The sequence below is a fragment of the Thermobia domestica genome, chromosome 1 (assembly GCF_964235325.1).
Source record: "Thermobia domestica chromosome 1, izTheDome1.hap1.1, whole genome shotgun sequence".
Taxonomy (NCBI): Eukaryota; Metazoa; Arthropoda; class Insecta; order Zygentoma; family Lepismatidae; genus Thermobia; species Thermobia domestica.
In genome coordinates, this window is record NC_137454.1 from 314,076,448 (window position 1) to 314,100,006 (window position 23,559).

Here is a 23,559-nt window from a genome sequence, read left to right on the forward strand (position 1 = left end):
TTTGCACTTTTGTTATAAGCGTTCTAAAATTGAAATAAAACTTCTCAGTAAATAAACATTTTTATGGTGATTTCCATATGAAAGAACTGCAGTTTTAACGATTGCTCTGTATGCATTATCAATGTGAGTTCTTGTTAGGCACTGGTTGTTCTTTTCTAGATTTAATTCGTACATTTTAAACAGCTGTTCAAGAATTAAAGTAAAATTTGTGATTTAAGAAATTATTGAATACGTAACCATAATAATACACTAAACCCCAAATAATTCGTTGACATTTAACGTCGATACGTTGTATGTGGCCTCTGAATTAACGTAAAACATTTATTAATCCTTTTAAATTTTTGCTTTTTTTTTTTTTTTTTTTTTTTTTTTATAAAGGTAAATTATAGACTTTCAGTCAAGCAGCTATAGCATCATCCCTATTTATCCTAGAATCATGGTTCGTTCTCTTCATTTTCTTCAGAAAGAACAGCTTTCCAAACGGTACCATTCATATGTCTCCATCATGTATCTGAGGCGAGAAAATCGTGAAAAAAGGGATTTTTGGTTAAAAAATACCCCCTACTTTTTTTTTTTTTTTTTTTTTTTTTTACCTTTTTGCCCCTCTGGACTTCCTTCTATTAACACAAGAGACCTGAAACAAATCTGAAAAATACTAAGGGGTGTACTGAATGTGTGTACAAAATTTCAGTCTTATAGGTGCAAAAGTAAAGTAATATAATAAGGGATATTTATTATAGTTGCAAATATAATATCCCCACAATACTCAAGATTCCCATATAAAACAAGATCTCTGGTAGAAATTTCTTGAAACATTTCTATTTATCTTAGGATCATGGTTCGTACCTCATTCTCTTGAGAATATCACAGCCTTTCAAACGGTACCATTCACATGTCTCCATCATGTATCTGAGACGGGTGAATCGCGAATTATATATATATATATCTTTTTGCCCCTCCAGACTCCTGTGTTAACGCAGAGATCTGAAAAAAGTCTGAACAGTACTAAGGGGTGCACTGAATGTGTGTGCAAAATTTCAGTCTTCTAGGTGCAAAAGTAAGCCCATTAAAAATAATAAAAAGAAGCCTAACAGAAAATTATTTTTTTAGTTATAACGTCATCACCCCCAATGTCTCGACGCAAAGAGTCGTGAAACCATACGTAACGTATTCTACAATGCCTCCATACTTGAAAAAAATAACAAAAGAACACGATCTAAAAAAGCTTTATTAGTAGTTTTTAATCCAATAATGAAGATACTACCCTACCGTATAAAAATATACGATAGAATTTAAAAGGGTTCAATTGAAGCCACCATGGAGAGCCTATCGTAAGAGCTATGGTAAAAATATACCTTATTTTCCTATTTCTCACTGCACTCAAAAGGTCCAATTGCTTTGCATTTTTTACCGTCTTCATAAAATCCTCTTTCTATATATATTTCCATCGTTTTTATAGTTATTACTTAAATCAACTGAGTCCTTTCCTGATTCACCACAATTAAAATCCAAAATCGGTTGGCATGTTTGAGCAGTCTAAGGCAGTGGTTTCCCAATCTGTCGGGGTGAGAGGAATGAACCAGCTACTGTCAGAAATAAACTATATTCGTGATTACAAATATTACGAATATCGTAACAAAGGGGCGTTAAATTAAGTACCTTACAAACACAAAGTCACTATTAGAGTAAAAGTGTGAAAACTGTGGTTTAATTAAGAACAAAGCTGGTAATACATAATACTGCGCTATAATGATATGGAAATAAATATAAACTAGCAAGAATATGGTTATTATTAGTTAAGATTTGAGAATTGAATGCTTCATCTAAAATCACTGAAGGGGACAGACAAAAAAAACATATATAACCAACGAGTGGGTAGAAGAAAGCGTGAAGTACGCTGTGTCTACAAAGGGAAGCCTGGTAAACAAGGTTGAGAGCCACTGGTCTGAGGCATTAAGCGGACGGTGTGACTCGCAAGTTACAAGGAGGGATCATATGAACATCAGCCTAACACGCTCACTGCACTTTTGTATGGACATTTTTTTTTTTTTTTTTTTAAATATTAGTAGCTGAATATTCTTTGAACACTTTCATTTCTAAAACTGTATTCTATATCTCTGTTGAAACAATGTGTGAATACGTTATACGTAGAGACGAAACTTTTTCGCAACAATTTTGAAATTTTGTAGCATTAATTATCACAGTTTTCGCATTTATGTCGCATTTATTTTGTAAACAGTATATTTTTGGTAGTAAGGTGTATCTAATACAAAAATGAGGATACACCTTGATTAGGTGCACACTCTAGCTAATGTATTCACTGAAACACAGAAATTAATGCAAAAATTTAAACACTTCCTCTAACCTCATCCTTAGTTAAAGGATAACATGCAGGAAGACATTAACCAATTCTTCTTTTCAATTTGTTGTCCTGTCAGTAACAATCATATTATACTTGGAAAAGAATCTCTAGGCATTAACACTCGAGATTGGCAACCATATAGAACGTAACGAGCTGACTGCAAATGACCTATGATTAATTTTAAACTGTTTAACAGCGATACAATGTCAACTTCCTTATCCTCACTGTTGAGAACTTCAATAACCTTATTTTTAAATTCATCGTAAGCAACCAACAGATCATGAACATTTTCACCACAAAAGACAGTCAACGATTTAAACTACAGTTCAGTTCTGTTGATGTCTAAATCTTTATGAAGTGAAACAGTATCTGGATCAAATAGCTCGCAGAGCTTTTCGTAAACTTTCCACACAGAATGTTGTCAGTTGCTTGCGTCTAATTTTACAGTTTCATCAATACTTTTGACACACAGGTTTTCAACTTTATTTCAACTTCAGCCTGGTGAGAAGCACTACCCTTTTCAATTAACTCTGCAGTAGCAGACCCAAATTTTCCTGCCTGAGCTAACTCTAATTTATTTTGTAAGTTTTTTCGTTTCACCAACAATAAGGTGAGCATAAAGGTCCTTAATGACGCACAAAAAGGCGTTGAAAATCCCAGAAGATGACATCACGCCATACAAGTTTACGAATTTATGGAGAAATTAATTTAGCGTCGTGCACGTTTGCGATAAAATGAAACGATTTTTAAGTTAAATAATATTGGAAATGCGCTTTTTAGTTATGATTAGCAATAAACTGCAAGAATTCCACTTTTTCGCTTTTATTCGCATTTATCGCAAGTAATGCCGAAATTCGCTAAAATATGTGATTTCTGGCCCTGAAACGAAAAGTTTGAGGTTTCTTTAAACATATACGCATTTTTTTTTTTTTTTTTTTTTTTTAACATTTCGCATTAGCGAAAAAGTTTCGTCTTTAGTTACACACAAATAAACGTATTGGAATTGTTTCTATTAGATAATATTTGAATATAAAATTGTTGCAATATAGCTTCTGTTAAAAGTACTTTAAAATATTATTTTAAAATGATCCAAAAGACGCAAATTACTTCTTTTTTCAAGTAAGAAGTCGTTAATTTGCATGAAAATTACCAAAGATTTGGGAATTTCCAGTTTCGGTTTATTCGTGGCAATACATTTCTTCATAAAGTGATGATAGGTTTGTTATTCTCCCATAGTTGTTCTAAATTAATACTGGATTTTTGTAAAATACAATGTTTTAATTATATACATATACATACTTGCCGAAAACAAGTACAGTACATTAAAGTATTATGCACAGAATATCAGTCTGAAATCTATTTCCAGAGTGTATCATGTAACACATCGCGTATGCTGTTGAATAAAAGTGTTAAGGTCGTCTTAAGCTGCCTGTCGTCGTCCTCTTACGTCTTCTCTGGGGCAGCATTTTGGGAATGGAGCGTTGCTGGAGCCAATGTTCAATAAGGCCTACTGGTCCATCAATAATATCTTCTTGAATGTACTGAAAAGTAAACAAGTTGCATTTATGAAGCACTATTTTGAAAGCTTTACGAAAGAATTATTGGCATAGTGACATTCACATATACTTCATTGATGGAAACTTTTTTCCTCATGTGACTGGTTAACGAAGTAATGTGCTAATGAAACTTCACAGTAGTCGAGTAGGTAGTGTGTGCATGGTTCCAGAGTTGATATCTAGGTGGTGGTGGTCAGGTTGATCCCATATTAAACTATAGGTAACGTGTAAATAAATAATAAAAATGATGGATATTAATATCGAATTCATAGTTTATGGGTTGCTTAGATGAGTGATGACACTTCTGATGATTAAGTCTACGTTCAGGCACCCTAGAGGGGGTAGAAACGGGGGTGATATGTAAAAAACAACCGGGATTACTATCGAATTTATAGTTTTCGGGTCGCTAAGCTGTTAGGTGCCTTCCCAAGTTTAGGCAAGAACGGACATGTCAGCTGGATTGGGAATTTAGAGGGAGCGATACTTTTAGCCAGCATCCTTCGTAGGAAGGTCAATTGGATTGGACTCATCTTGCAAAGAAATTGTCTTCTTCATACCGCCATAGAAGGAAAGATGAAAGGAAAGCGAGGAATAGGAAGAACACAACTGAACGATGATTTGAAAACTAGAAGAAGCTGAAGATCAAGAAACGTGGAAGAAACATTTCCAGCTCCAAATGGAAAATTTAAAAATAAAAAGTAAAAATAGTCCAAGAACCTACCAAAGGCCAGAATACTTAATAACACGGAAGGCGTTGCTCGTATATCTATATTTTGTTTATAAATGTGTGTGTATGTACAGATGGTGATCAGAAAAATGGAAACACCTGTAGTTTGCAACACGTCAAATGTATGGGTTGGCAGTGATGTCGTGGCGCCCGCAGCGCCGGACCGCTGGTGGTGGTGTGTTAGGTCGGTCTCTATACTACGTCAGGCGCAGTGGAACAGCAGTGTCCAGTGGCTGCAGCAGACGGAGGTAGAGTGTAAAATGGGAGACCTCTCAGATTTTCAAAGAGGGCAAATTGTTGGTGCGCGGTTATGTGGAGTGAGTGTGACGGCAGTGGATACTGTGTTAGGTGTGTCGCATGGGACAGTGTCGAAGGTGATGACAGCCTACACAACACACGGGAAAACCACATCGGGGAAACGGAACAGTGGGCGGAAGCCGGGTATTAAAGCGCATTGTCGCACAGAGCCGTCGTGCCACTGCGGAGCAAGTGACGGAGGAACTCAATCAGCACCTCCCCCACCCTGTTTCGACAATCACAGTCCGCCGCGAATTACATGACATGAACTTACGGGGTCGTGTTGCATGGGCCAAACCGCTTATCAGGGACCATAACGCTTTCGCACGCCGCAAATGGTGCCGCGACCATGCAACTTGGACCGTTGAGGACTGGAAACGTGTGATATGGTCGGATGAGTCATCCTTCACCCTATTCCCAACCACGGGCCGTGTTTATGTGTGGAGAACGCCCAAAGAAGCTTATGATCTGAAGTGTCTCCGCCCATCACGACCTCTATGCCTCCATCCCACGTCGCATCAAGGCTGTTCTGAAGGCGAAAGGTGACCCGACACCATAGTAATCTGGTAAGTTGCAATTTCGTTCAGATGTTTCCATTTTTCTGATCATCATCTGTATATCTATCTATATATGTTGCAGCATAACTCTGAAATAATTTTAAACTTGTTTCACATATTACTTGCAATATGAAAACAGTACTTGTTGGATAAGGCACTCTATCACAGCCAGGAGTAGCGGGTTGGGACAAAAATTATCGAAAACAACTGATAGTATCGAATCTATATTTTTCGGTGTGATTGAGACGAATAGTCACACTCCCCAAACCGTTTGTGTCCAAGTTTAGTCTCCGTCGGCAGGGGGGGTGGGGTGAAAAGGGCTGAAAAATAAAATGTCTTAAATGATCCGAGATTAGTATCGAATCCACAGCTTTTGGGGTCGCTAAGCTGTTAGGTGACAATTCGGATGACTTTTAAATCTAACTTTAGGCAAGAAAGGCATGTCAGCTAGATTGGGAATTAAATTCAGTTGTTTATATTCTGACAGGTACAGCGCCAAAGACCTTGCTTATACATAGCGGATGTATGTACGTAAATATGTAGGTTCAGTGTAATTGTGGAACGCCTGGAGCAAGTTCAACCAAATTTGGTAAAGATACGACTTACAATTTGGAAAAAAAATACTGTTGGAGTAAGACACTCCAAGGGGTGGGAATTGGAAGGGCTGACATGTAAAAGTACTCCAAAATGACCGAAATTAGTATGCAATTTACAGTTTTTGGAGTTGCTAAAGTAAATAATGACGCTCCCAATGGAATTTAAGTCAAAATTAAGCCTCAGAGAGAGGGAGAGAGAGAGAGAGCGGTGGAAAATAAAATATCAAAAATACCTGACATTAATGTCGAGTTCATAATTTTTGAGGTCGAGAAAACGGCTGATCCGTTAGAAATGAATTTTAGAGCATACGAGTAGTACTCACCTCATGCTGGATTTTTAATTATATTAATTTGACTAAAGGACGTGTTCTAGGAGATAAAGTGCTTCAATATTTATGCTAAAAGTAGAGTATGTCCTGTATTTTTATAATTTCATTACACTTGCATTGAAATATCTATTCCAAGGGGAAAGGAGATTCAAATATTTTGCATAAACCTATTCTCTCTGTGTGAGGAATGGGCATTTCAGCTGGTTTTATTTATAAAATACAAAGTACAGGGTTTTCATAAAGTCTGGACGGATTTAATTTGCTTATAATTTTCATAAAAATGTTCATAATCCAATAAAGTGCAAACGGTAGCGGAAGGATTAAATTTTTAGTTGGCAACATTGTTTCCGTATCAAAGATGGCGTCGGTGAAAGAGAAAGCGCAATGTGTTCTGTGGTAGGCAGAGCTAAAATCACCAATTCTGATGTGTCGAAAGTTCACCAAAGAGTTCAAAAAGCCGGCACCGACTGAGAGTGCAATCCGAAAGTGGCATGCTAAGTTCTTGGAGACAGGAAGCGTCCTGGATCGTCCTCGAAGTGGGAGGTCGCCAACATCGCCTGCAACAGTGAGCAGGGTAAGGGAAAGCATCATCAACAGCCCACAGAAGTCGATTCCTAGTGGCGCCCAGTTGGAGTTGTGGCGGTGAATGAACTGAGCTGGTGCAGATTACAGGTAAAAATTTAATCCTTCCGCTACCGTTTGCACTTTATTTGATTTCAATATGAGCATTTTTATGTAAATTATAAGCGAATTAAATCCCTTCCATACTTTATGAAAACCCTGTAATATGTAGATAATAATTGGTGGCTGCATTATGAGTGCTTATTAGATCTAAAATAACTTTTGCTTCAAAATACGAGGAGTGATCAGGAAGTAAGGTTACAAAGCCTGCAGTGAAATGTGTATATATTATTTCATACAACCAATACAGTCAACAGATAGTACATACATTAGGCTATTTTTCGATATAGTCTCCATATCAGTTGAGGCACTTGTTGCATCGTGTAGTGAGTTTGAAGATTCCTTCCTAGTAAGAATCCTGTTCTTGCGTGCTCAGCCATGTTGTTAGGAAGTGTTTCACTTCCTCGTCTGAAGCGAAGCGACGGGCTCCTAGGTGCTCCTTTAAGTGCGGGAACAGGTGAAAGTCGCTTGGAGCGAGGTTCGGGCCTGTAGGAAGGATGATCGATGATGTGCCAGCAAAACTGCTTCAGTAGCGTCGTGATCTGGGCTGTATGCGGTCTAGCGCATTGTCACTTTGACACCATTCTACGACATTACAGTCTGTCCGTAAACTACGAGCTGTCGATGAATTTCGACGGCGGTTACATGTTACCGCCCACAGAAATGGAATAACTGAGCGGACGTCTTCGCGAGACCACTTTTCCAAACGAGTCGCCATTTGTGATTACCTACAACTAGCGCCGTAGGTGGTGGGTGGCTGAAACTCTGCACAGTTGCCAACTTTATGTATTAAAAATACCACACACTCCTTATTCCTCTATAACAGACTAAACTCCGGAAATGTCGGCCATGTGACCTTAGTTTCTGATCCTTCCTCGTATATATTTCCTATAAGTTAGTCACTTCCTAATAAAACCGATGGTGGTTAATAAAGACAGGTTTCATTGTATTTCTAACCCAGATAGCACGAATACTTGCGGCAAATTTTTGCTTCGTTTAGTGGAGCTAACAATCTGAAAGTTTGCGGAGGCAAAATTTCTTAATATTTATTAGAAGCTTTCAATATGATCTGCAAATTTTCAGATTTGTAAAAATAAATTCACCACTGCAATTAACTTGCATCTTCTTTGAAAATATAGCGTTGAAAGTTTGCCGTCGCAAACAGTTTGCATTTCTTTAAAAAACTTGTTTCGAAAATTTGCTGAAAGCAAATATGTGATAATATATCCGAGTGCGCGCGCATCGTACTGTTATGAGCAAGCTTAACAAAGATATGTTTATTTATTTTATTTTTATTATTCATAAAATTTGCATATGCAATCTAAATTTTATATTCAGATTTAATATATATATTTAATTAGTTAGTTATTCTTTATACATTATATTTCAAGCAATCATTCTGATATTATTTTATTTTATTTAAAATTTCATTAAGTTTAGTGGCATAACAGAAAACTGCTTTCTTTTGTATATTTGTTGGAACGTTCCATATGATTTTAGAAACTTCAGGGAGATAGAGGTTAGTGACCTCTTCAGTACCAAATATTGCCAACCTATAGTATCTAAGAAATACTATAAACAAGATTCTTTCAATGTGTTATAACTATTATAGAAATATATTATAAAAAAGGAAAGAAATTCTAAGGATGGACAACACAAAATTGGCGACAGAAAGTCGCTGAGCAATCTTTTGTTAAACTATACACACCTAGATACGAATTTTCGAATACAATACTTGAGAAATTGTTTCACTGACCGCGATTTTTACACTTTTAATGGAACCGCTACCTCTCCGGTGGGGGTGGTTCAACAGTTCTGGGTGCCTAGTCAGCGAACCTTCATCAATTCAATTTTCATATTGTTCCAGGGTTACCAGAAAGTACTGATATATGAAATAAATTTTTGAATATAAATTCCAACCTCTAACAATTCTTGGACAGATCCGATATCGTTATATTAACATATAGAATCGCGATCCTTACCGTATTTTCTTTATAGAATAGCTATTTTGGCAGTTTGCTATTCTTTGCTTAATTTTAAACTCAGTATGTTGATTCTGGCACTCCCGGCATGCCTTGGAGTGTGATGGAGGGTAGCAGAAGACAATTGTCTACCACCAACAAGTTATTTGGTATTTTTTTCTGCTTTTTGACAATGACAACTCCACCCAAGTGTATAAATGTAAAATAGGATATTTAAATATTGGTTTTCAACTTTTGTTACATGTCAATTGTAATTCGTTAATCGGTAATATCATTAATTATAAATGTAAACAGAAAAGGATATCGGTCACTGAGAGAGGTTGTTTACATTCGAAAATGAAACAGTAACCGCTAGAGGGATACACGCGTCAGGACTCTCGCAAGCAACCCTTTGTGAAAGAAAGTCCCGCTATCCTCTGACAATGAAAAAAAAACTTTTGAAAGCCGCGAAGGAGGCGAGTTTTGGTAAAAGATAGCGTTTGTGTGTATAACAAAAGGAAATGATAATAAAACATAGAGTTAGTTGAAGATCGACTGTCACCAATGTCAGACAATATTTTTTTTTAATGAGAAACTGAGAGTTGAAGTCACATCTTCATACATACATAACTTCAGCCGTAAAGAATAGAGCACAGTGTTATATGGACATCTGTTATAAAAAGATATTTATCTTGAAGAACCACATGTTATTTGGTGCTTAAGTATATAATCGTTATTGACAAAGTTACAACTGAAAATGTCTGACAAGTAAACGAATATCAGTTGCATACCAAAAGTGAAAACACTATGTGTTCATAGCTGAACTTCATTTTTACATCATTGAATTATTTTATTAAACATAAGATGAAAATGTGTTTTATCAGCAATTTCTATGAAACAAACTTTATTCTGAATAGAAGATAACATCTAAAGACAGTGACTTCCAATGAAGGATAATTGGACCTCTCCCGGAGAATCATCTGGAGTGAAGTGTAATTACAGTGACTGTGAATTGAAATATCTTGTTTAAACGGTTTAGTGACAGTGAACATTTGAATTTGAGAGAGATCTCTATTATTAAAAAAAAAACTCATTTAAGCAGTCATCAAGTTGATAAAAAATATATCTATTGAATATCTAGTGTGTATATATCTATATATTGCGTGTGGTGTTGTGTGTTCAGTAGTGAAATTAAAAATAAATATATGTGCATTTTCTAGAAAGTGTGTGGAGTTTTTAATTGAATACTTAGCCGCAGGGTGAGTACAAAAATAACTTGTAATTTTTTAAAAAAATTTATTTACCTTTCAGGCATTCCAGGATTTGTTGTGTCTGCCAGAGTTAACTAATGCAATTTGATGATAAATTCACATTTTCTAAATATTAAGATAATATCTTACCTAAGTCAGAGCTTCAAGCAGCATTACTGTCCCTAACGGGGCAATGGGACGTTAATATAGAACTCATGTTTACAGGAATGTAAATTCTAACTTTATTTGTATTTTGGCTCTACCGACACTAAATTATTTTTTTATTTTTTATTTTGGCTAATCTAAATTTTTATTAATTATCTACAACATTTACATATCATTTGCATATGTCGTACATTCCTGTTGTGAGAGGGTGAGATGGGTATTGAAAGCACCTCCCACCTGTCTCATGCTCTTCACAAGAATTTGGCGCCCAGCGTGGGGCTTGATCACGCTGGTCATTGTGTTACATAAAATCTCTCCAGCGTGTTGCTAGATTAAATGCTGCATTTGTCATTTATTGCAAATGAGAATTTATCATCACAAGTCAAAATTAACTATTCGCGAATATATTTTCCCATATCTGGTCCAAGAATTGTTACATAATTAAGTATGAAGCTCATTAATACAAAAGTTATGTTTTAGATGTAAACAATAAAGGGGGAGATAATTTTTATATAGGATTTCAAAATTCGAATTTTAGAGATAATTTTGAGAATTTTTAGAGAAAGTTAATGGTATTGACTCGGTCACAAAAGAGAAAGATGGATGAAAATATGGTATTCTTAGATTATGCACAAAGGTTGAGTCCTTCAGAGGAAGACATAATAAATGTCCAAGAAATAGGTGAAGTATCAACAGGTGATAGGAGAGAAACATTAGAAGTTAGGCAATCAGAAGGTGATAAGGTAGAACGTAGTCAAGAAGAGACAGGAGATAAAGAGAAAGCTAGGCCAAGTAATCCTGTAGTACCACCATTAAGAGTAAATAATGAGGAAATGAGAAATCTTATGGAATTTATAAAATTAACGATAGTTGCTTCACAGAAGGAAATAGAACAGAAAATTGATAATACTGAAAGGAAAATAGATTGTACAAATCGTAAGTTAGATCAAACGAACGCTTGCCAAAAAGAAATAGAAAGTAAACTTTTGCAGGTTGAAGAAAAATTAGAGAATACAAATACAGAAATTAGAAATGCGCGTAGGGATTTTGAAAATGCTCACAAGGATTTAGAAGAAAGACTATTTAAAGCTCTCGAAAATACAAAGCAACAGTTACATAATGATCTTGAGAAAACAGTAAATCAAGTAGATGGTGCATTGGGAAAGGTAAACGATAGGATTGAGGCCACTGAAAATTCAATTGTAAGTGTTAGGACAGAAATAGGTTCAAAATTAGTCACATTAGAAGAGAAAAAAATAACACTATTCAAAATGAAATAGTTCACACAAGATCAGAATTTGAAGATAAGTTAGAAAATGTAATCGCAGGACAGGTCATTTTGCAAGAAGACATAGAGAGAAAAATTAGTGAGGGCAATACTGTGTTCAAACAAGATGTAATAGAAAAAGTGCAAAATTTAGAAGGAAAACTTATTGCATTAGATAATGTTACCAACAAGAAAGTTCAAGAATTATGTAATTCAATAAGTAGGTTACAAGATAGGACACAAGGCGAAGAATGTAGGGGAATGCATGTCAATAATGAAAATACAGGCAATGGTAATAGGTCAGACAGTGTAACCTTTCAATTAGAACAGGAATTGCCATCATGTTCAAGGGCAGTAGGTAATAATACGTTTCAACTAATAAGCTCACCACCTGCACAGTCATTAACTCAGATGGATAGTCAGGTTGCCTTGGCAACGGCTATGAATTCCTTTTTACATAGAGATTTAAAGTTACCATGTTTTCAAGGATTAGAAGATGAAGCCCAGACTTATAGCTTCCTTGTTGACCTAGATAATTATTTTGAACTAACTGGTGTCAACACTGAAGCACGTCTGTCCTTCATCTCTCGCACATTAAAAGGTAGTGCCTTGCAATGGTTTAAAGTCATGAGAAGCAAGATTGTTACATATTCAGACTTTATAACAGCATTTAAAGCCACATATTTGAACCAAGAAAGATTAGCTGCTTTAAGAGCAAACATATTGACAAGTCAATTCAATCCAAAAGTACACAAAAGCGCATCGGAGTACTTGCTCCACTTGCTCTACTTAAATGCGGTCTTAGACCCTCCCCTTGAAGAGAAAATCCTGTTAAAGGTTCTTCCGCGCCAACTTTCGCCTTCTCTTTTCAGGATTATAATAGCCACAAAACCAGAAACTATTTCAGAATTACTCACGCTTGTGACGGAAGTTCAGTATTCATACCAGGATAGGATTAATGTCCCTCAGAGGAGGAGCATTAATATGCTAGAGGTCACACGTGAACAACACGAGACCACACAGCCACAAAGGTACAATCGTGTTCACAGACAAAACCGTGGTCCTTACTCTAGAAATGCAAGAGGTCGCGTAGAAAGGACTGAAAGAAATTCAAATGCAAATGAAGAGACCTCAAGGGGGCGTGGCCGAAATACTGAAAATCAATCATCCAGAAATAACAGACACAATTCTCAAAACGCATCTCATCAAAACACGAGACCACAGAGAGGTACACGGGGTGTAAATACAAGGAATTTTTACAGCCGTAGTAGTAATAATAATAATAACAGGAACACATATGATGACACAGAACAAATTCAAGTATTAGAAACATATGACAGCAGACAAACTTCCAACACTTACACAGCACAAGGAAATACAACCAGTGCAAGGGAAAACAATCGCAATGAACAATGAGAATTTCCAGCATGCACTGAGGAAGAGTTGATACTTGACATCCGAAATAACGAACCCAGTATCCAACTAGTGGTCCAACCCCAGTGCGTGCTCGATGACAGTCAAAACAGTAATAATGGTAGTATGATACACAATGAAAAAGAAACTTCATTGAAGATTTTAGAATATAGGTCATTAGAAGAAAAAGAAAATTGTCACTTGTGCAAAGATAATAGAAAAGAAATATTTTGATCAAAGTAGTGACATAGAAAATAACTCAGTTAAGTTAGTATTAAAAGATGGTAAAAGTGTGTTAATTAGTAAACCCGTATTTGAACAAGCAAACGGGATATTTGATAATTTGCTTGATATTCGAGACGAGCCTGTGACTCGAAACAATATTATACATTTACCGGAAATTAATGTAATGATTTATGCGCAGTCAATCAATGCATTGCTAGACAGTGGATCATCCATCTCAGCATTGAGTGAAAATCTTTGGAACACAGTTAAGGACAGTAATCCCGCACCTCCTTTTTTGAAAAGTAACAATATGAAAGTTACTTCTGCGTTTGGTAGAAAGGTAGCTGTTATATTGGGGCAAACTCTATTAGCATTGTACATTAATGGGAAACTATTTCACACAGTAGGGATCATAGTGAAAAACCTTAATCGTGATTTAATCCTTGGATCTCAGTTCTTTGTAGAAGCACATGCTGTGTTAGATTATTCTAGAGGATTATTAGTATTACATAAGCCACACACTGTAGAAATAAATTTTCGAGACGTGGAAGTAGATAACCAAGATTTAGTATTGAGATATATAGAGGAGACAATTAATTGTGAGGCTGATAATGCAATCACGGTAGAGAATTTTTGTGAAGTAGAGAGACATGATGAATTGCAGCAAATGGTTTATGGCAATTCAAGGGAGCAGCTAAATGAGACTGACCCCAAGCCACAGTTGAAGCTTAGAAAGTTTCCAACAATCAAGGAACTGCAAGAAAGAGTATTGTCACCCTCAGAATGGTTACAGGTGGATACGAAAACCAATGTAGAAGTAATCCACGAACATGTAAACGCTTATGTAGAACTTAATAATGATCAAAAGGCCATGTTAGCTTCTTTATTAATTAAACATCGTGATATTTTTGACGAGAGACCTGGAACAATCAAAGGATATGAACATTGTATTGAAATAATTGATCCCACACCCATTAGGTCAAAAATGTACAATTTTCCCATGAAATTTCAGAATCAAATTAGAAATGAAAATTCACAGATGGCTCGCATACAAGATCATCAGATACTGAAGATGGTTACAGTTAATTATAATCATCAAACAAGGACAATGACCAATAGTTTCTAAATTTCGTATATGAATCAATATCATGAAATTACCTTTGAACTAAAGCAAGTCTGTCATCGTGGATCAGAGCACTCGATCGGGAAATGAAGTAAAATAAGAATATTCGGATGTCCTGTATCCACTATAATACTGTAGTTGTTAAAGAAAAATTTAAATTGTAATAGAAGTTCACCGCAAGAGGATATTATACCCCTGGAAAGTAGTCCACAAGACAGACACCAATGTCTATACACTTGCACACCTCAACACAGGCAAGGAGATAATTAAGAGAAGTGCTTTTTTATTAAAAAAATATAACATGTGAGAAAATACACCTGGAAAGGAGAATGCAGAAACATAAATTCTCAAGATGGGAACTCCAACGTATCATGGGATACATAGATATTAATTAATTAGTATTTATATTATTATATTCACACATATAATCACATTAGGTTAAAGCATATTTCTATATATATAGTATTGTTAGTAATATAGTTTTTTCATACAAGTCTATAGATAGATAGGTAGACAAATACGCATAAATTTGCTAGGATAGTTGTATTTTATTAATTCTAATCAAAGTGTCATATATAGTATTCACTCTAGGTAACTCTATTCATGTTTAATTAGCATAAGTGAGAACGTTGTGATATCTTTTCACAAGTATATCCCAACCTTCCAAAAGGGGGATTTGTTATGAGCAAGCTTAACAAAGATATGTTTATTTCTTTTATTTTTATTATTCATAAAATTTGCATATGCAATCTAAATTTTATATTCAGATTTAATATATATATATTTAATTAGTTAGTTATTCTTTATACATTATATTTCAAGCAATCATTCTGATATTATTTTATTTTATTTAAAATTTCATTAAGTTTAGTGGCATAACAGAAAACTGCTTTCTTTTGTATATTTGTTGGAACGTTCCATGATTTTAGAAACTTCAGGGAGATAGAGGTTAGTGATCCCTTCAGTACCAAATATTGCCAACCTATAGTATCTAAGAAATACTATAAACAAGATTCTTTCAATGTGTTATAACTATTATAGAAATATATTATAAAAAAAGGAAAGAAATTCTAAGGATGGACAACACAAAATTGGCGACAGAAAGTCGCTGAGCAATCTTTTGTTAAACTATACATACCTAGATACGAATTTTCGAATACAATACGTGAGAAATTGTTTCACTGACCGCGATTTTTACACTTTTAATGGAACCGCTACCTCTCCGGTGGGGGTGGTTCAACAGTTCTGGGTGCCTAGTCAGCGAACCTTCATCAATTCAATTTTCATATTGTTCCAGGGTTACCAGAAGGTACTGATATATGAAATATATTTTTGAATATAAATTCCAACCTCTAACAATTCTTGGACAGATCCGATATCGTTATATTAACATATAGAATCGCGATCCTTACCGTATTTTCTTTATAGAATAGCTATTTTGGCAGTTTGCTATTCTTTGCTTAATTTTAAACTCAGTATGTTGATTCTGGCACTCCCGGCATGCCTTGGAGTGTGATGGAGGGTAGCAGAAGACAATTGTCTACCACCAACAAGTTATTTGGTATTTTTTTCTGCTTTTTGACAATGACAACTCCACCCAAGTGTATAAATGTAAAATAGGATATTTAAATATTGGTTTTCAACTTTTGTTACATGTCAATTGTAATTCGTTAATCGGTAATATCATTAATTATAAATGTAAACAGAAAAGGATATCGGTCACTGAGAGAGGTTGTTTACATTCGAAAATGAAACAGTAACCGCTAGAGGGATACACGCGTCAGGACTCTCGCAAGCAACCCTTTGTGAAAGAAAGTCCCGCTATCCTCTGACAATGAAAAAAAAACTTTTGAAAGCCGCGAAGGAGGCGAGTTTTGGTAAAAGATAGCGTTTGTGTGTATAACAAAAGGAAATGATAATAAAACATAGAGTTAGTTGAAGATCGACTGTCACCAATGTCAGACAATATTTTTTTTAATGAGAAACTGAGAGTTGAAGTCACATCTTCATACATACATAACTTCAGCCGTAAAGAATAGAGCACAGTGTTATATGGACATCTGTTATAAAAAGATATTTATCTTGAAGAACCACATGTTATTTGGTGCTTAAGTATATAATCGTTATTGACAAAGTTACAACTGAAAATGTCTGACAAGTAAACGAATATCAGTTGCATACCAAAAGTGAAAACACTATGTGTTCATAGCTGAACTTCATTTTTACATCATTGAATTATTTTATTAAACATAAGATGAAAATGTGTTTTATCAGCAATTTCTATGAAACAAACTTTATTCTGAATAGAAGATAACATCTAAAGACAGTGACTTCCAATGAAGGATAATTGGACCTCTCCCGGAGAATCATCTGGAGTGAAGTGTAATTACAGTGACTGTGAATTGAAATATCTTGTTTAAACGGTTTAGTGACAGTGAACATTTGAATTTGAGAGAGATCTCTATTATTAAAAAAAAACTCATTTAAGCAGTCATCAAGTTGATAAAAAAATATATCTATTGAATATCTAGTGTGTATATATCTATATATTGCGTGTGGTGTTGTGTGTTCAGTAGTGAAATTAAAAATAAATATATGTGCATTTTCTAGAAAGTGTGTAGAGTTTTTAATTGAATACTTAGCCGCAGGGTGAGTACAAAAATAACTTGTAATTTTTAAAAAAAAATTTTATTTACCTTTCAGGCATTCCAGGATTTGTTGTGTCTGCCAGAGTTAACTAATGCAATTTGATGATAAATTCACATTTTCTAAATATTAAGATAATATCTTACCTAAGTCAGAGCTTCAAGCAGCATTACTGTCCCTAACGGGGCAATGGGACGTTAATATAGAACTCATGTTTACAGGAATGTAAATTCTAACTTTATTTGTATTTTGGCTCTACCGACACTAAATTATTTTTTTATTTTTTATTTTGGCTAATCTAAATTTTTATTAATTATCTACAACATTTACATATCATTTGCATATGTCGTACATTCCTGTTGTGAGAGGGTGAGATGGGTATTGAAAGCACCTCCCACCTGTCTCATGCTCTTCACAGTACCCAGAATTCACTTCGCTACATCAACTGTGACAAAACAAGCCGGAAGTGAAAATCGAGAAAAGCCAATACATCAGAGGACTCCAGAATAAACTCACTGGTTTCTTATCAGATGTTTTTATTGACCCAGGCAGCCTGACGTTATTTTGTGAATGTGTGTGAGAGTAAGTACAGGGATATGATCGTTGAGTAAGTAGATAAATTGCGATATCCTTTGTCTGTGCGTTTATCGTTCGTAAATTTCTTATCTTTGGGAAGTAGCTAAAGATGTTTAATACTTGCCACTAAGAAAAGACGAATCCACATTATAAAAAAATTGATGTTTCATAAAGTTTGGTTTCACTTTATAAATTTGCAGCTAACATGATCTTGCGATCGTGAAAACATTTTCTGCAATGTTGCTGCAAACCTTTTAATATTTTCATCAAATTTATCAGCTCATTTTCGGAAATTTTGTCAAAGAAAATTTGCACAAAATATTTGCAGCAAAGTCCTGGCAAACTTTCTTGCTGTGCAGTCGCAGACATTTCGTTTGTATTGGCAGATGTTTTCATTTTCTGAGGCAACTTTGCTGCAAACTATTTGCATTGAACTTTCGGCAAATTTTCTCATTTGAAAAGGCAAGTTTTTTGAAAACTTTTTAGTTTGCTTTTGCAAATTTTTAAACATTTTAAAAAAAATTTTTCTGTGCTATCTGGGAAAGAACATATACTAGTATTGGATGATTTCAACTTCTTGACATAGCGATTACCTTCTCCGCACTTTTAGCATCTTACAACTATGAAAGGACGCATATTCAAATCCGTTTAATTAGTTTTCTTTTCATTTATGGGATAAAGGAATCATTTACCAAAGCATATCTTATTGCAAGTCGTAGTTTCCAAAGCTTAAATCTTTATATAAAATAGTATTTACCTTTAGCGCTTGTTGAGCAAATGGATTACAAAGAAACGGAATTGGCAGTGACATCACCAACAAATATAGTTTTTCTTGAATCATTGGAATATTTGGTAAGTCCAAGATTTGGTAGTAATAGATTTCGTCCAATATCCTTTCAACGTATGAATCCGTGTCCGCGTTCAATTCTTTGCTTTCGTCCATTAGCAGCTCGTACCTGAAATAAAATTGAAAATGTATTATTTAACTTAATTATTTAATTACAAGTATGTTTAAAAGTAATTGGTTATTGTTTACATTGACTGCGACATACAAACGTGAAAAGAGCAGTCTTGCTGATCATTAAAGAACTATGAACAGGTGAGATAAATAAGGTTCAATGGGGTTGTTATCAGATCATCAATACTGCTTTTAAATTCGGTACTGCAATTTATTGTGTTTATTGCGTTCATTGTACCAAATACATACAGTATAGAAAACATTTCATGAGACATATACTTGCTTTGTACAGTTCGCAGCAAAAAAACCTGCAACATGAGCATATAAGTTTATTGTGAAACGACGAAGTCTTTTGCTCCAAAATAAGTGTGCAGGGGAGAACGCCGAGGTTTCTCCTGGCGTGATTCATGCCACTTAGACGTTATGTTGATTCCCTGGGCTGTTAGGCGTAGTTTCACAATAAATTTACATGCTCATGTTGCAGGTTTTTTTGCTGCAGACTGTACATATTGTACTTGCAGATAAACAATTCTTTATAATGAATAAACGTACTATTTAGTACATAAATGCTACTAAATAGTACAAGGAATGATGAGAAAGTAATGTTACAAAGCCTGCAGTGAAATGTGTATATATTATTTCATACAACCTATACAGCCAACAGATAAAACATACATTAGGTTATTTTTCGACATAGTTTCCAATCGGTTGAGGCACTTGACGCATCGTGAGGTGAGTTTGAAGATACCACCCTGATAAAAATCCTGTCCTTGCATGTTCAGCCACATTGTCACGAAGTGTTTCAACTCCTCGTCTGAAGTGAAGCGACGGCCTCCTAGGTGCTCCTTCAAGTGCGGAAACAGGTGGAAATCGCGTGGAACGTGATCCTTCTATTGTACTGAATCAGATCCTCCACGCGAGCTGTGTTTAAATCTGTTAATGCTGTGTTGAATCGGCCACTGCATTCCTCGTTCCTGACGCTCTCTATCTGCTGGAAACTTTCGACACTATTCTGCAACATACTGACGGGACATAACATACTCTCCGTAAACCTCTACTAGCTGCTGGTGTATTTCAGCCACGGTTACATGTTTCGCTCATAGAAATCAAATAACAGAGAGGACTTCTTCAAGGGACCAGTTTTCCAAACGAGTTGCCATTTCTGTTTACCTACAACTAGCGTAATAGGTGAAGGGTGGCTGAAAGTGGACAGTTGCCAACTCCATTTAATAAACTTACTGCACCCCCCTCATTCTGCTATAACAGACGAAAGTCCAGAAATATGGGCCTTGTAATTTTAGTTTCTGATCCTCCCTCGTACATCATATTGTAGTACTTGCACCGTAGAAATTTTGTTTAAAAAATAATTGAAATTTTGTCCAACGATTATACCCTTTATGCTAAAGGAGACAGATAATTAGCCCAATGGAAGTAAATGATTGCGAAATTAAACCTGTGTACTCTCCCACCGGGAATCGAACCCTGGAATATGTTCACCAAAGGTAAAATATTGTTTGAGTTTCTCATTGAGAAGCTTGTCAAATAGAACAATATCCATTTAATAGTGTATTTCTTAGTTCTGCCTTGAGTCTGTTAACATTTTAACTTCAGTTTATCTGTGTGTGGTAATTGAAGTTCTGTGGTTATCCAGGAAAAGAAAGCTTTGCAATCTTTAAGTTTCAAGTTCTACGGCTATGTCGACTAGACTATAGGAGATGGTGATGAGAAATGGTGAAATGAAGAAAGTGGGAGGAAACGGGAGAACCCCGAGAAAACCCACGCACATATCCACGAAAAGAAACTTGTCCTAATGTTTCAAGTGACATGAAGAGACACATTCATTTAATTTTTTCATCATGCATGTTATGATTGCGTACACTGTAACGAGTCGCCTTGAGGACACCCCCCGGCTCGCGACTCAATGGACTCGTCCCAAGATGATGACGACTAACGAGAAGCAAGGGAGAGTAAAAGAAACTGAAAAAAAAAGGAAATACAAATACAATATGTTATTATGTTGTTTAAATCAAGCTAAATTTAACTGTTATATATATTTATTTCCTTATATCTTTGTTAGTTTTTTTTAAAAAAAAAGAAAGAAGGAAAGTGTAGGAGTGCGCGAAAACTAGAGTCAATATGGAAATCATTCAAACTTGCTAGCGCGTCACGTGAGGGTACGTAGTTTCGTGGTATGTGGTTGCCTTCAGCCCGCATACTCTTTCGTGATTCACCAACCGAGACGGATCGTAAATTCGTAGTTTCTTCGGACAGGATGGAACGTGGTTTCGTAGCTGTAGTTTGTCAGCCAGCATGGATTATTAATTCACGATTGCATGAGTGGTGACGGTATGGAACGAAAACGTGTACAAGTTATTTGCATGGTGTCGTTGTTTGTGTCAGAGTTTAGATGTGAAGTTAGACTGGGCCAATGAATGTATTGGGCATTACGGCAAAGAGAGTGAAAAGTGTGGAAAAAAGTGCTTGGTGATATGAGTATAATCACAGTTTCTCAGAAGCTAATATTTCTGTTATTTTTCTTTCTTGTTTTAAGCCGAAAGATAATAGAAGTATTGGAGCCGAGGCAGGAATTGAACGGGGGACCAAAAGGAGGTCAACTTGTGCCCGTTTAGGCTTATATGTTACGAGTTTGTTCAAATAGCCAGGGTAATCTTTTGATTACTATAACCTTAATTGTCTGGTTATTTGTGGAGCATTTTTGCCCAAAGGACGAACTCTACACATTTTTGTGGGAAGTTAATTTGTGAAAAGAAAGGTAAGAACTGAGAAACTATAGTTACTTGCTCTGATATTTTTTTTTAATGCAGGAAGCTTTACTCTTATTAAGCTCAACTGTTTATGCAAGTAACTGTTTGCACGCTGAAACTAAGTTTAGTTTGAATTTGGCGAGAGAGTTTGAAAAAAGTTTTTAGACCAAGTTCCGTTTGACCAATATATTTATTCGCTTCAAGTTACATCTCAGTCAGACAACGAAGCCAATCCCGTTACCGTGACACCACAAGATAAGGTAATAAGAAGAAAGAAAATTTGGGTGAGTGAATTTTTGATTTAAGTAGTATATGGGTCACTTTGTGAACAATTGCAGATTGGTTGTGGTTAAGGTCGTTTCCGCTTTGGTTAGGACGCTATTATCATTTGTGTTAAATTGCCACTATAGGGATCTGTTTTCTTAACCTAGTTAAATCCTCCCAGATTGTAATTTAGAAATTAGTGGAATGATAATCCGGGAGTATAGTTCCGAATAATTACGAAGAATATTAAGAGAATCGAGATTATTTCCTTGTGGATATGTTTATAACCTTACAGCGTGATTTTGAATCGTTAATACGTTCATGTTGCATTCATTCTTAATGAATGATTTCCATTAAGATTCTATATCGAACCATTAAGAGTAATTAATTGGGTTTTTGATAAGAATTGAATACTGAAGGTTCATTGTGCGATATTTTGTGCATATTTAACCCATAAGTACTATGGACCGTCTCTCAGACCGCTGCGACGTTTCATATCATTATATTTTCCACAGTCTCACTACTACAAGTGGATCTTCCCGTCTACCTTCCTGTCTAGCAAATGGTTACGTATTGTGAAGTTCGTGTTATAATTGATCCCCTGTGCGCGGCGCTGGAGGGGTCGAGCGGTCTCACAGACGTACTATAGTAGTTACGTGAGTATTTTGCTGTTTAGTTGTCTTTCGTTATCTACTGATTATCAGCAGTTTTCTGTCTTACCGTGTGGCACGTCTTGCGCCACACCTCAAATAATGATCCAGAGACTGGAAAATCTGAAATAATCACATTTTATAACATGAGTAAAGGCGGAATGGATACCCTAGACAAAAAAAATGTACAGATTACACTTCAAGTCGTCGCACAAGACGATAGCCATTGACAATTTTCTTTATGCTGGTGGATGTTGCGTGTGGTGTCAATGCGTATGTCTTGCATCAAGTCTACGCTAAGTCCGCAGTGATGACAAGACTTGATTTCATGAAAACGTTGGCAAAAGGACTTGTTAAGCCTCACGTAGAACGTAGATTGTTCATCGGACATCTGCCACGTGAGCTGAGTTTTTCAATCAAGAGCATACTACATCTTGAAAGTGGGTTTCCCACCATTGCGCACAAGGAGTTGAAAAGGAAAACATAGTCTTCTGTCAACTGAGTTGTGAGCGGAAAGCAAAGATATTCATTCGTGTCAGAAGTGTGGGGTATCGATATCCTTGCAGTGCATAATAAAAAATATATAAGTGCCTACCTGAAGAAAGTGCATGCTGTCAGAAAAGTTAGTGCGGTACTTTCTTTAACGGCAAAACTTATTTTCTTTACTTTCCCCATCATATAAGAACTAAAAATAAGTTTTGTTCATTACATTTTAACTACAAAAATGTAAGAGTACAACTTACAGTACTTTCCTGTAAGTTTAAAAAAGCTAAAATTCCATGTTTTTTCTCCGTTTTTACTGTATTTTTTATTCCTAGTGCATCTATAAGAACAGTGCATTTTAAATTAGTGTTGGTTTGACTACATAGAAACGGAGAAAAAAATTGAATATTTCAACAATTACAATTTTAGAATAACAATGAAAGCATTGTTGCAAATTTTGACTATCTTCTCTTTCTCATTGTTTTAAAAATATAAAGCATTTTTTTACATCGTGAAATTACTGTTTTATTTTTCTATAACCAACTAAGATATGTAGGATATCATTTTAAAAAATAAGCAATGAAACTACTATTCAGAAAATGTGAAACAACAATGCGGTCTGACAGACCGTTCCATAGTAGTTACGTGATTCTTCTCGTCCATAGTATTTAAGGGTTAAGATCAGTAATTGTGGAATTAACATATATT

The 23,559-nt window shown here is 35.5% G+C and overlaps 1 protein-coding gene across 2 annotated transcripts in view; it reads right to left on the reverse strand.

The window, feature by feature from the left end:
* Window positions 1-3,473: 3,473 nt before the first annotated feature.
* Window positions 3,474-23,559, reverse strand: part of LOC145662438 (uncharacterized) — a 193,978-nt gene continuing 173,892 nt past the window's right edge. Inside the window, exons 11-12 of one of the 2 annotated variants that reach the window (XM_081728023.1) lie at window positions 18,489-18,687; window positions 3,474-3,903 (exon numbers count right to left, since the gene is read on the reverse strand). In XM_081728023.1, the coding sequence (XP_081584149.1) occupies window positions 3,772-3,903; window positions 18,489-18,687 (331 nt within the window). In that variant the 3' untranslated portion in view covers window positions 3,474-3,771. The remainder of the gene's footprint in view (window positions 3,904-18,488; window positions 18,688-23,559) is intronic. The other variant, XM_081728013.1, reaches the window with a different exon arrangement.